General features: G+C 38.1%; 1 protein-coding gene across 1 annotated transcript in view; it reads right to left on the bottom strand.

Moving 5' to 3' along the window:
* The window catches only part of ZNF804B (zinc finger protein 804B), a 556,024-nt gene that overhangs the window by 6,578 nt on the left and 534,243 nt on the right, over positions 1–15,203 (bottom strand). The window contains exon 3 of the mRNA XM_072651549.1: positions 793–923. Coding sequence (XP_072507650.1) covers positions 793–923 — 131 coding nt within the window. The remainder of the gene's footprint in view (positions 1–792; positions 924–15,203) is intronic.

A 15,203-nucleotide genomic window follows, 5' to 3' on the forward strand; every position in this document is an offset into this window, starting at 1 on the left:
ACAGTACTCAGTTCATTCTAGGAAAATATAAATTTAGGTCAAGTTAATGGGCTAAATGCTTTTATTCCAGAATCGTTCCTTGGTTGCTTCTTAAAAGGTGCATTAAATGAATACTTTTAAAAGAAGGGAAAATCCTAAAATGACAAGTAATCCACTTAGAGACTTTAAATATGAGAAACATTTATCGTATTTCCTTGTTCTCTTTGCAAGTGTGGCAGACTTTGGTATGAGATACTTCATGTACTGTTGTGATCTCTGAAGAAGGAGAGAGGAAGTATGTATTTGGAAATGAAGGTGAGGTAATAAAAAAGATATTGACACAGGCACACCTCTTTATATGTATATATGTGTGTGTGTGTGTGTGTGTGCATATGCATTCATGTGTGTAGGTATGTATGTGTATGGATGGGTAGATTGAACCATCTAGGTGGTGTAGAATTCCAGGGATGGGATAATGGATATAGCACCTTAAGTTAGGGAGATCTGAGTTCAAATCTAAGCCTCAGATACTTACCAGCTATGTGATCCTGAGGAAGTCACCTCACCACTCTCTACCTCGGTATACTCATCCATAAAGTGGGGATAATATATCTCCCAGGGTTGTTGTGGAGATAAAAAAGAATTTGTAAAGCACTTTAAACTTGGAAGAACATCAGTGTTATATAAATATTAACTACTACAAAGCATTCATTATTTGGTACTATTTCAAATGGCCCATGTACATGGGTTTGAGCTGGGTGAATAATGTTTGTTGAAAACAAAAGCTTGAAAGTATCATACTCTCATTCTCACCATTCAGATTGCTGCCTTAATTCAGCCAGCTGATGTAACCGCTTGAGTGCTTTTTCTTGTTTCTTCTCATCTTTCCAGGACTTGGAAGCTACATTTCGAGCAAATTCCCGTTGTTTTAATTCTTTCAATCTCTGGGGGAGAAAAACGAAAAATGAAAAAGAGTTAATAAATACATAAGACCATAATGTGTGATCTTCAGCCTGAAAGTCTCGTTCTTTTCCTTTTTGGCCTGAGTATGTTGCAGTCTTCTTGGAATGAAGAGGGTGAAAGTCTTTCTCTTTTTTTCCTTTCTTCTCACTGTCATTCCTCTTCCTACTTCCAGTAGGAAATATCTCTCTCTGAAGCCCAGACAGAGGTTAAGGGAATGGTCCCAGAGCTCTACAAGGAGTTCAGGGATCAGCCTTCCTCCTCCCCTTCATTCTTACAAAGCCCCTCACCGTAAAGATAGCAGTGGTAGTTTTCCGGTAAAGCTTACGATTTCATCTAATCTCCTGTTCTTCAATGAGTAGCAATCCAAAAAAGCATGGATTAAGAGCCTATGGTTTTGCAAGGCTCTCTGTAAGAGTTAGCATGTAAAATAGTGCATAGAAAGCTGACCAGCACCAAAGACAGGAAGGCCTGGACTCACATCTCACATCTCACCTCTGACATGTTAGCTGTGTTACCCTGGGCAAGTCATTTAACCTCTCAATGCCTCAGGAAACTAAAAGTAGAGACTATATGCTAATTTCCATTGACAGAAGAAATTTCATCACAAGTAGTTCTCTGTATCAATAAAATCACAGGAACAGGCCAAGTACATAGATATATACATAGATGCAAACATGATTTATAAATATATTGAAAGATATATCTACATATAAATACATACATGTATTTTCATCTACATGTATGTGTAATTATGTACTTAGTGCATTGTGTGGTATGAATTATCAGTAGATGCCAAGGATATAAAAGCAAAACTGAAAATAGCTCTTGCCTTCAATGAACTTATATTTTCCTACTTCCTTTGCCCCTTTTTTGCCAGAGGAAGAAACTTCAATTGCTGAAATTTATTTGAGAAAGAAAAAATGTAGGGATGAGCAGAAGAACCCAGGTAACTGGCCTCAGTATAGCATTCAAGTTAAAATAGCCCCCAAAGTGTTTAAATCGATTTGTTTTGTCTCTGATGTCAAGATGGCTTGGTATTTCCATTCCAGGGCACTCCTTGCCTGCTTACCTTCCCACCTCTTGGACTTTGGCTAAGCACAGATAATCATATTTAACCCCAAATGTCACCAGGTTTCCATCAAAGATCAAATGAACATCCCTTTAGCTCTGGGCTCAGGCCTAGATTTGTAGCACATTTGAAGGTCAGTTTTTCTTAACCCAAACAGAAAGGTTTAAAACTCTCACCGCAATCTGTAAGCATTTACTCTGTCTTTATTTCCAAGGGCAAATTTAAAGAAAATAGACGGGCATCCAGATATAGCAGAATCCCCTGGCTGTCAAGTGAAATGATCATGCTACGGTGGCTTATTCCCCACCTGGAGGACAAAGGTCAAAACCTTTAAAGAACATTAGCTTCTTCCTTGAGAGAGTTAACTCGTGGGGAATTGTTGTCAAATGCTTATGCCCCAAATCCCAGACTGACACTAAAGCAGTGAAAAGAATAAGGTATAAATATGAACCTTTTAAAGTGAGAAGGGTAGTGGGATTTCATGACAAGAGAGTTTACAAGAGTAGCCACAGGGGAAATGGTAGTGTCAACTTGATGGTATAATATAAGAAATATACTAGCACCTCCTTCAGGAAAGAGAGAACTGGTAGAAATAAAACGTTGACCTATGTATTTGATAAGAAGCTTGAAAAAATGCATTTCATTACAGCATTGTCTTTAAATAGGCCCAGAGTCCTTACTAGTAGAACCTCCCTGCTACCAACACAGAGATTTGGAAATATAGAGATTTTGGATAGTCCTAGAGGAATCATTCCCATGGTGAGTGCCAGTCCTGTGTCTTGTCTTATTGTTCTGTGCCAACCACCCCTACTTATCAGGGTAACATCCCTCATCCAACCATTGAGGGGTAATTAAGGGTTGAACTGACCCCTTAATCTAGGGTAAATGTACTTGCAGTTTGATATTCTCTGCTTCCTGTCCTTAGCCCCTGTGTGATTGGGAGGAAAAGTTCTGAAGCTGAAATCCAAAGACTTGAACTCAAACCTGTGTGACTGAGCAAGTCACTTAAATTTTCTGTTTTCATTTTTTTTCATCTATAACATGAAGGCATTACAATAGATGGCCTCTAATTTCTCTTTGGGGTCTAAGCCCATGAGAAAAATAACCTTTTATTGAATTTTTCAAGGTCACATAAGTAGGAAGTAGGAGAACTGGGACCCGAATGTAGGAGCAAGACTCTTTTTGTTAAATCACATTGCTTCTCTTAACAGCATTATGATTATGTAGCCTCATTCCCACTAGAAGACATATCCCAACCTTTAATTATTTGCAAAAACATTCAACTTTTTTGAAAGAAAAAACACATGCCTTTAAAGAAATATAATTTATTGACACCTGTAATGGATCAGCAGTCACTAGAAAGTACTCTGGGGCACACATTCATTTGGGCAAACAGAAACCATTTCTGCCTGTCAAGGAGAGCAGTGTGGAAAGTAAGCAGGGTATTGTGGGAGGCAGGGAATGAAGAGGGATGCCATTTCTTCTCTTGACAGTTTGAATGGTAATCAACAAAGCAAAGGGAACAGCTCTAAGAATAGAAAGAAAAAAAACTAGCTGCATTTCCCTTCTAATGATGCAGGGTATATGCCAGAGAAGTAAAAGGAACCAAAAAAATCAAAACTCAGAAGTTCACAAACAGATATTTTGGGACTTAAAAATGAAAAATTAGGAGTCTGACCATTAAACAGCTTTGTGACATTGGACATGTCTTTAAATTCTATAGATCTCAGTTTACTCATCTGTTAAATAAAGTGTTTAAATTAGAAAACCTTTATGATCCCTAAATCTGTGATCTTATAAAACACAAGAAGCAAAAAAACCCAACAACAATAAAACATGCTTCTTTATACTAGACTTGCCTTGATCTCTAAGACAGCGTGAAAACACCTGGTATCTTCACGAAAGTCTATAGATATAGAGATGGAAGGGATCCTCAGGTCATCTCACCAGTGGTATCAAATTCACATAGAAACAAATCCCTGCAGGTAGCATACTGACTTAGAAAATTACAAATTCACATTATTTATATTGTATTGTATTTTTATTTTGTTAAGCATTTCCCAATTAAATTTTAATCTGATTCAGACTGTTCTCCTTAGTTTTGCCAGTGATGATAACAAGCAGAAAATTTGATACCTCTAATAGACCCCTCTAATCATTTTAGAATTGAGGAAAATAGGGGGCCCAGAAAAATGAGGTAACTTGACGAGGGTTACCTAGATAGACCCTACATCTTGCCTCATAGTTGTCTTCCAGCTGCCCCTCCTGGGTTCCCAACAGTGGGGTTGGACTAACCCAAATTCCAGAACCAGAATATGAATCCAGGTCTGATGACTATATATCCAGTACTCTTTCATTGTTGCCTCTCTTCTTGGCCCCAAGACCACTTCTGTGTGACTTTAATCCTATCTTGAAATAGACCAACTGTCAAACAGCTCTTCATCAATTTTATTCTAATTATCTGATGGGGGCCAAGGGGAGAAGCAGACTCTTCTGTAACATTTGGCAGCTATGAGCAAGCCAAAAAACCAAATGCTTCCTTCAAAAATCGCTTTCCAGAGGGTCGCCTTTACCTAGGATCTTTCTGTAACATTTATCTTTTTGATACCTCAGGCATTTTTTCAAAGAGGTCCAGAAACATCAGTTATGTCTTTGGAATCTTTGTTTTAGTTTCTTTCTAAGAATAAAGGCTAATCTAGATACAGACCTTCTCCTCTACCTCCCCCCATCCTGTTCCAGTATAATGCCTGGCACAATAACTATTATTAATAAAAATAATGGAGGAATCCTATGAGAAATTAAATGCTAATATGATGGTTTCCTGTTTTCTTTTCATTTTAATTTTCTTATTTTAGAAAAACAAAAGTACATCTGAAATATTCTACCTAATGAAGAGTAGAAAAATTAAATTAATAAAAGAAAGACTGGGCAAGGCATTTCATTTCTCCCAGCCTCACTGTAAAAAGAGTATAATTGTAATGACAATAGCATTTATATGTCACTTTAAGATTTTCAATCGCATTTTATGATAATAGCTCTGTGAATAGGTACTATTATTATCCCCATTTTACTGATAAGGAAACTGAGGGTAAATGATTTACTTGAAGTCACACAGCTTAGCAAGTACCTGGGGAGGGACTCCAGTTCTAGTACTGTATCCACCTTATCACTGAGCTGTTTTATGAGGTCTCAATGACCTCTAGGGCCCCTTCCCTAAATCTATGATACTATGATATTTAGGATGCTATAATGGTAGCACCATTTGATTTGACCCCCAAAACAGAAGTAAAAGCAACCAGTGAAAAATAAAACGATAGCAGGATAACAAAAAACAAACTTCTTCACCATCAGGGCTCTTCAAAATTGGAATGGACCACATTAGTGGTGGGTGGCCAGGGGGTAGGAGTATTGGGTTCCTCTTCATTGGAGGTCTTTGAGCAAATGCTAGATGACACTTAAGCTGACATTTTGTGGAGGGAATTCTTTGACTAAATAGTGATGGAAATCCCAATCAATTCAAAGATTCTGTGATCCTAGTTGGAACTTGATTGGACCTAAATCCCAGCCTTCGACCAGTTTTCTCTGTACTCTGGTTTGTGTGCCTTTTCCTCCTGCAGAGTGCCTTGTTTGTTTCTACTTCATGGTCTCCCAGGAGGTACTAAAACCTTTACTCGTTCTGGTGACTTCCTTTTTTCCCTGTTACTTTCCCCAGTTAAGACATCTACCCTTCTTGCATTGACAAGTTTCAGTTCCTCTTCAACTATCCCCCATTAAAAATTAATAAAACAAATTTTCTGCCAGCTCCAACTTCTTCCTCCAAAACATCCCATTGACAGTTCTGATTTCTCCACATCTCTCCACAAGTTAAAAAATACTTAGCAAATAATAAGTCTATTAGCCAGTCCAATTTCCCCTCATGTCTTTCCAAATTAACACCACTTTCACATTTTACGCTCATGGAGACACACCAATCAACTGGAAGAAGCAATAGATACAATGTATAAGGAAAAGAAGGAAAAGTCAGTCATTCTATGAATTTAGAAACAGATTTATGTGCTTAACCTAATCATTTATTCTGGGAATATGACTTTTATGTTAGACCATTGAATCACAGAAGTGGAAGGCTTCATCGAGGCAGAATCACAGAGTAAGTTTTGAGTTCTGGTTCTGAGAGAACCAGAAAGGACCTTAGAGTTCATTTAGTCAACCCTCTTTATTTTCCAAGAGAGAAAATGGTAGGTCTAGTGGTGATAGAGTCAGAATCTAGATCTCGGATCAATCACTTAACTTTGACGGGTCTTAGTTTTCTCATATGACAAAAAAATTAATTAAATTGGAATAGATGGCCTTTAATGTTTCTGTCAGCTCCACATCTGTAATCTTATGAAGTGCCGCCTCAAGCCCGTATCTTTGGACTCCAAAGTCTGGGCTTTAATTTTTTTTTTTTTTTTGATCTACCATGATAACCATTAAAAAGAGATACCATTTAGCCTGGGTTAGAAACTGTAATTAAAGGGCAAACAATGCCTGAAACAACTGAGCAATTCTTTATGCTATTACCCCATTGATAGGAAGCCAGGAGTGTGCTGGGGCCAGTTTTCAATGTGAGCATTTATACTTAGGAAATCAGGAAACATCGCAAATTAGGATTTGACTTCCATTTTTGATTGTCTGAATTTAAGAAAATGATGGAGAGCATGTTAATACTGCAGATTAAATTTGAAAGTGTGCCAGACATATCTTTTTTGGGGGGGAGAACCAGTTAAACGTCTACCAGCACTCTCCTGTATGAGACCCAAACAGTCTTATTTGAAGAGAAATTGTGTGTATACATACATACATATATATGCATATATGTATATATGTATTCCTGTATTGTGTATATGTGTCCGCACACACACATATGTACTCATTATTCTTTAAAGAACCCCAAAGATTTTCAATTCTAGCCAAAAGTAATATTTGAAAATGTCTAGTTTCTACCACATATCTTATGGAATCTCATCAGCTGAGAGGATAACATAGAAAATTTACAATTCCTCACTTTCCCAATCAGAGCCTGTCTAAATATCAACCAAGCACTTAATAAATGCCTACTCTTTGTTACTGGGGATGCAAAGTGAAAAGCAAAATAAACCCTGACTTCAGGAAGCTTATATTCTAGCCAAGGAAGACGCATGAACACACATAAGTATAAAGATGTACAGAGTAAAATACAGGGTACATTTCTGGTAGAGACGCAAATAGCTAGGAAGAAGAAAGTCAAGAAAGACCTTGTGTAGGAGATGTTATTGAACTGAGCTCTAAAGGAAGCCAGAGATTTTATGAGGTGGAGAAAGGAGTGAGTGTATTCTAGGCAGAAAGGAAAAGTAGAGAGATGGATGAGTAAATATGAAGATGCAAAGATATGGAGATGGGAAATTATATAGTAAGTGATATAAAATTCTATCCTTTTCCATTAAATATGAAGGTGATGAGCTTCAAGCTCCCGGAATAAGGTTAGCTGAACAGACATTGAGAGATGATTCTATTAAAGTTCTATTAGTGCTGAAATACACTGTCATGGAATACAGCTTCTACATTTTAATAGCCATCTCCAGCCATGAATCTTGCAGTGCCCTATCCATAACCACTTTGGTCACACTGGGCCATCTATCATCAGTGACTCAAAAGGTAAATGATGACAAACAATAGAGATTAATTTTATAGGACTGATTTATATGTTCGCATCATGCTTAGCTCGGTTTGGCAGGAGTACAAATATGTGGGAGTACAGAAAATTGGTTTAAAAGAAACAAGCAAAAAAAAAAAAACCCTTTAGGCAAAGTCCCTTCTCCATCTTTGTTTATACACAATTTCAAATACCAAAGGTCTAAATGCTAAATATAATTTAGGCAGTTGTCCCAGGAATCTTATTGCTTGCCCCAAGCACAAAGAAACTGTGGAGAGAGGTAATGAGTTGATAAAGTTTTCTTATATAGGGTCTATTATTATTAATGAAGGTTGAGCCAGGGATGTTTGCCCAAACTGAGACAATTCCACTAATGCCCAGTTTGCAAGAAGGTCCCTTAGGCTTATTGATTTAACATGGGGTCTAATGGTTGTTTCATTAGCTGATGCAACATCTGGATTTTGCCATTTTACCAAATGTTGATTCGTTTACAAATTACTACTCTTTTTAGGAGGGTTGTTATTTTCATCAGCATAAAGAAAGCTAAAGTTATTTTATTTTCATGTTGGGAGCAAAAGGAAGGTCTTAGAAGCTATAGGGTTTCTCCTTAAGATGGATGCGAGAGAGATATTGAACAATGAAGGGAAAGCCCAGCTCCTTGCCTTTTATTTCTCTTCTGTTACCCAGGTTTCAAACTCCATACCATCTTCCACTGCTTATTCTCACTTATATCTCATATGCAATGTATTGTCAAGACTTGTCAATTCAGCTCCCACTATATTTCCGGTATCCATCCCTTTCTCTCCTTTGAAATAGCCACCATTCAAAGGAAGCCCTCATCACCTCCCTACTAGACTACTTCCATAGCCTCCTAATTAATCTGCCTACCTCATGTTTCTCCTTGTCCAGTCCATCGCACAGTAGACAAAGTTGTTTCTAAATTTCTTGTCTGACCACATTAATTTCCATTGGTTCCCTGTTTCTTCTAGTAAATTCTGCAGTTTGAAATATGAAGTCTTTATAATCTGTCTCCAGTGCACCCTATGCCTGTAATACATCCTCAGTTCTTTATCTCAAATGCCTTTCTTTTCTCAAAGTTCAACTCATGTCCTATATAGGGCAGGTATAAATCCCTATGTAATAGAGAGAAATGCAAAAATTTATGTTTGGGTTAAAAAAGAAATCTACCCTAGACAAATATGAGGGAGAAACACTTAGATGGCCATTCCTTTAAGAAAAATGATAATTTTGGTGGATTGCAGTCAAAATCATGACATGGTAATCACAGAAAGATACTAAGATCTTACAACCCATGGTATAGTGTGTAGAAAAAAAGGAAATGATGCACCAGTTGTCCTATGCCCTGGTTGAACCCCATAAGGGACATGGTGTTGAATTTGGAAGGCCATGTTTTAGGGAGAACATTGAGAAACTGTAAAATGTTCAGAGGAAAATTATCAAGTTGGAAAGGGGTCTGGATACCATGAGAGAGTATACAAGAGAAGAAGGTCAATAACAACTGCCTTCAGGATTTTGAAGAATTGTTACAGGATACAAGATTAATCATATTCTTCCTGGTCCAAGAAGATAAGCCTAAGAGCCAAGATAGCATCCTTTTTGGATGCAGATTGACCAATAGGCCTGGTAGAGTCAATGACCTTGGAGGCTTTGGCAGAGTCACATTTCAGGCCAATCAGATGGGGGGGAAGGGTTCAACCACAGAGATATGGGGTATGACTAACTTGTGTGGCATAATATGAGAGCTGGGAGAGGGAACTTGGGAATCTAGTCCCACGTCTTCCTTTGGTGGCCAATATTTTTATACTGAGGCATCTAGGGGGCTCAGTGAATAGAGTGCCAGGCTTGGAGTCAGGAAGACTCATTTTCCTGAGTTCAAATTTGGCCTCAGACACTTACTAACTGTATGACCCTGGGCAAGTCACTTAACCCTGTTTACCTCAGTTTCCTTACCTGTAAAGTGATCTGGAAAAAGAAATGGCAAAGTACTCCAGCATCTTTGCCAACAAACTGCCAAACAGGGTCATGAAAATTCAGATACAACTTAAAATGACTCAACGACAATTTTCATACTCCTTTTCTCAGGGCAACTTTGGAAAGCAAGGATGGAAACTTTTGCCTTGAATTTTCCTCTACAAGCACATTTGGCTTGGGTCTAGAACATAGGGCATGTTGGGATGTGATGCAACATGGTACAATGATCATTGAACTTGGGCTGTAATCTTAATGTAGGTACTGTTTATTGGGCAAGAATTTAATCCTGACCAGGCTTCATTTGTTCATCAATAAAATGAGGTGACCTAGAGGATCTCTAAGGTCCCTCCAGCTCCAGATTCTATAACTCTACGGCCTTTAGAGACCCTTCCAACTTGGCATTCTGAGAGATTTCAAAAGAACATAGCTGACCTTGCAGATGGAAACCCTGAAATATGAGAGATGATATGATATAAGAGAAAGACTTTGAAGAGTATGGGGAGGAAATACAACAAAAACAAGTTCATCCTGACTTTAGGCTTTGATGTGTCACATGTATCCTTTAGCTTCATACCATAATCAATAAAGCTCTAGTTTACACACTAGATACGCAAGATCTGGATTTGCATGATCATGCCTGTGTCCCAAACTATTTTTATAGCACTATAGCGGAAGAAAAACTATTAACATTTCTTTATTAAGCAGAGGAGTAGAAAGAGTGCTAGATTTGAAATCAGAAAGACTCAAGTTCAAATCCCACTTCAGATACTTATTAGCTGTACAACCCTGGGAAAGTCACTTTGTTTTGCTCAGTTTCCTCATCTTCAAAATGAAGAAAATAATACCCCACATGATTGTTAGAAGGATAAAGTAAAATATTTGTAAAATGCTATGCAAACGCTATAAAAAATAATTCCAATCTTTTCTTCAATAACTTTGTGAAAGCTTTTCCATATTTTCCTATGAGAATAACAGGAACTAATTCCAAGCAAGGCTATCATATTGATTGCAAGTAATCCCAAGAAAAAATAGTTATACCTGACTGGAATGAAATGAAGGAATAGAGAGGATAAATACCAAAAAAAAAACGAGTTTATATTGGGGAGTAGTAGGAGATGTCTGTATAAGAATGGTAGGGTCACATTATAAAGGCCTGGTATCCCAGGTAGACAACTATGGATTTAATCCAATTAATATGAAGAGAGGTCAACATAGAAGGGCCTCATTGTTTTTTCCAAGGCACGAAAGGCTAGAGTTTTTGGCATCAGAGATATTTTGTGGAGACTGTGATCATAAAGTAATAAAAAAAGAGCTAAAAGAGACCTTAACCCTCTCCTTTTACAGATAGAGAAACTGAGGCCTAGGAAGTTTAAGCAACTTTCCTCAGTTCACAGAGACAGTCATCATCAGAGGTGGGTTTTGAGCCCAGGACCTCTGATTTAAAAGTCAATGACATTTTTGCTGGCAATAAAACAGCAAGGAAAGGCATAAAAGGGTCATTCTTCTCCTAAAGGTATCATAGGGACTGAAGGTTCAGAGACTGCATAGAAAGGATTAACTCAGGATAGCTGGAGGAAAGATATGGGACAGTGGCCACACTGGAAAAGGATCTTGATACCTGGCAAATTTGCTGTGTTCAACTTTTCACAAAAATGTCTGCAGAAGCTATTTCTTGAGGGGTAGAATATGAGTCCTGCTCCCTATGAATCTCTAATAATAACTACTTGGGAGGGGATTATTGATTAGGATTATGATCATATTTTTTACCTTCATTTTTGTTTGATGATCTTATCTGAAGGCATGTTCAATAACACGTACTTGGGGATAGATGAAGACGTTGATTGATCAACGGATAATAGGTGAATAGATAACAATAACTTATAGAGTGCTTTACAAATATTATCTTGTTTTATCCTCACAATAGCCCTAGAAGGTAGATGTTATTAGTGTCTCCATGTTACAGATAAAGAAACTGTGACAAAGGCTCAGTGACTTGCCCTGGGTCATACAACTTCTAAGTATCTAAAGCTATATTTGAATTTATGTCTCCCGAGTCCAGAATCATATTTATAGATTGAGCATTTATTAAACTCTTAGTATTTGCTAAGCACTGGAAATACATACACAAGCAAGAAAGACCTTAAGTATATTTCTTAAATGGCCTCATTACCAAGAAAGAGAGCAGTATGTAGTGATATACTAGGATTGCAGACTCAAAGCTTTACTGACTCTTTCTTTAATAGGAGATAAAACACATGAAGAGATACCCAGTGTTGGCATGGGAATTGTAGGAAATACATCAGTAACTATTTCCCATTGTTTCTTCTCAGAAAACAGCAGGATAGATGGATAGAATATAAGTCTCTTGAAGGCAGGAGCCATTTCATGTTATTTATCTTTGTAGCCCCCAAACCAAGTGCTGTGCCTGGCATAGGTGCTTCACAAATAGTTGGTGATTGATGGATGATACTGGCAAAGGCAAGAGGGAAAACAGTTGTTCTAGGTCCAAGAAAGACAAAAAGAAGTGTTTAGAGATGAGAAGATATTCCTTTAATGCTTCTAATATATAATTTCTTCACTACCACTTTTCCTCTAACAATGTGGTAAAACTCAGCATGGCATAATGAAAAAAGGACAAGACCCGAGTTTGAATCTTGCCCTAGAATTTTACTAGTTGTGTAACTCTTAGAATCACTGGACCATTCTGGGACTCAGTTAACTCACCTGTAAAATGAGAAGGTTGGACCCAATCTCCAAGATTCCTTCTAGCGCTATAGTTGTGATCTTATGATTCTATGAATTCCTCTCTAGCTTAGGAGAATTTTAGTCTTTGTTATGACAAAGACCCTGAATAAGACAGGACAGTTGGACCCTCTGACATCAGAAATGAAGGCCCATAATCTGACTCATTAACAAGACCAATGATGGTGCTTTGTTGATGTATCCTTTGAGAAAGCAGGGTCACACCTCCAGGCCACAAAGAAAAAAATATTTTAAAAAAAATTAAATATTAACAGTAAAATTATTTGATTGTAGAGGTTTGTAAAACATGTCTCAACAATCTGGGTAGCCTTAGTTACAGGCTAAGTTACTGATTTTTTTTTTCAAAATCATTCATTCAGAACCATTACCTTGCCCAAGTTTCTGATCAGAAAGGTGAAGCTAAACTGAAATTTTATTTTAAAGAAAAATATATTACCTTCAAGTAAGAAAGTATGCCATGTATTTTGCAAGTCTGATCCAACTCAGAATAAATAAAAAAGGAAAATGAGCAGATCACTCAGTCTCTATGTGTTTAGAATAGCAACATTCCTGATGTTTGTATTACTAGAAACAAGCAGGTGCTTGAACTCCTGTCCAGCCTACACAATGTCTTCTTTGCTTGTTATCACGGAAGCCAAAAACACATATGGAGAAGATTTCCTCCAGCTGATCAACTTCTTCCTCTTGAAATTAATCATTGTTTCCATTTCTGCACCTTTTACTTATAGGTCTCAAGGTGCTCTGCAGGCATTAATTAATTCTCACACCAAAACAGGACATTGATGGGGGGTGGGGGTCAGTATTATTAACCCCATTTTATAGATGAGGAAACAACATTTAAAAAGTTAAACAATTTGCGCAGAGTCATGTGGCAGATCTCCAAAAGAGCTGATTTGAAATCAGGAACCTAATTCTGAGTTAGGTGGTGGAAAGAGTCAGAGAGCACAAACCTGGGAGATTCAACACATTGAAAAGACTTCCATTTTATGAAAGAAAAAAATGTCTTGCCCAAGATATGCCACTCAAAAGAATTTTTTTTAAAATTACATTTGTAGGTCAATAAATCATCATTCTCAAATTTAACACATTGTACTTTAATGAGTACAGTTTGTCATCTTAGTCATAGAAATATGTTTGAGTACATATAAATTCATCATTATTTCTTAAGGTCTGAAGAAAAGGATTATTCACATTCTGCTGCCATTAAATTCCTGTTACTAGGAAAACTCTGGATTCCCAGAATCACAGTGCTACAGAGTTGGGAAGGAACCTCTGCAATCCCCTAAACTTATGTCTATACAAAATGTGAATCCTGTCTATATCATCCTTAGCAAATGGTTGTCTAGCCCATACTTGAAGGTTTCAGTGACAGATCATTCCTTTTTGGGGAAGTTTTGGTGACCTTTTCTATATGTTGGTTTTATCCCAAAGGCTCTCTCATTCCTAGGGACTTCCTTCTGAGACCCTGAATTTACATGTGTCTTCTCTTGAACCCAAAACTTAGAAAATAAAGGACTCTCCTTTATCCAACCCTTACTAGTTCCACCCTAAAGCACTGAGTAATAATTCCCTTCTCTAAAGAGGTTTTATGCAAATACCGAGGCTTGACCTTTTGGTTACTCTTCCATTGTGTAGAAGCTCTTCCTTATAGGGAATTGAAATTTATCTCTTGAGTCATATTTCTTCTCTCAAGCAGAGCATGTTTAATACTGATGGGGTTCAGACTCTGGGAGCCTCCTTGAGCTCCCCTTAAATCTTCCCACTTAATCTGGTCTTTCTTACTCAAATCTAATCTTCCCATTTGTTCTGGCAGTCTCAGGAAGCCCATAGGCTTTTCATTAACATTCTACTCAGGTCTCTGTTGCACCCCCCCACCCTTGATCCCATCAAAACCCCATTCCCCAGACTGCTGACCACTCACTTCAAGATCTGTATTTATTCCCATACTACCCCTATCAAGATCTCTGGAGTGCTCCACCTGCTTCCCGCCTAAACCCTCCTTTGTCTGCTATCTCCTGATAGCCTCCAGCTGTTTCCAGCCTTTGACCCTCCTTGGATTCCCTCTTTGGGCTTCTCCTCAGCACCCTCTCTAAACCTCTCCTCCCATCACCCTGGACTACCCGAGCACCTCCAGATCTCTCCTATAGTCTTTTCTGTATTTAGTTCCATGTCGCCTCCTTGAAGGCGCTCAGATGCAATCCAGCTTAGACTCTGTCTAGCTGGGATTCTATGTGGCCCGCTTGTGAATATAAGCGTCAGGCTCCTTAAGAGCCAACCCAGTTTGGTGAATCTTTAATAAACTACTGTCTTTGGCTTTAAGAAGGCTTGAGTCGAATTCATTGGAGCACGACCCAGACTGTCGGTATTTCGGGGTCCCCAGCACCCCCAAACCTCATCAATGCTGCCTAGGAATTTGGTCCACATTAAAAGGGTAGCTCAGTACCCCAAATGGTCTAGAACCAACCTGTTTTTCCTAGGACCCTCTAAGTCACAGTTGTTGCTGTTGTCCTCTCACTTAAATCCAATTCACTTCCCAAAAAAGACATAACCCTCCTGTAGTAACTGGTTCTTTTTGAGGATGAAGGAAAAGCAAGTCACAGAGACCAATTCAAAAAGGAATTTGAGACTCTTAGAGAAGTCCTGGAATAGATCCAGGGAAACACCATATTGCTCCTACCCAGCCTACTAGCTGGGCCATCTCTTCATGTTCTACCCTCTTCTGAAAATCTGGAAATATAAAAATATACTCAAATAGCAAATGTGGTC

Source organism: Notamacropus eugenii, chromosome 3 (assembly GCF_028372415.1).
Source record: "Notamacropus eugenii isolate mMacEug1 chromosome 3, mMacEug1.pri_v2, whole genome shotgun sequence".
Taxonomy (NCBI): Eukaryota; Metazoa; Chordata; class Mammalia; order Diprotodontia; family Macropodidae; genus Notamacropus; species Notamacropus eugenii.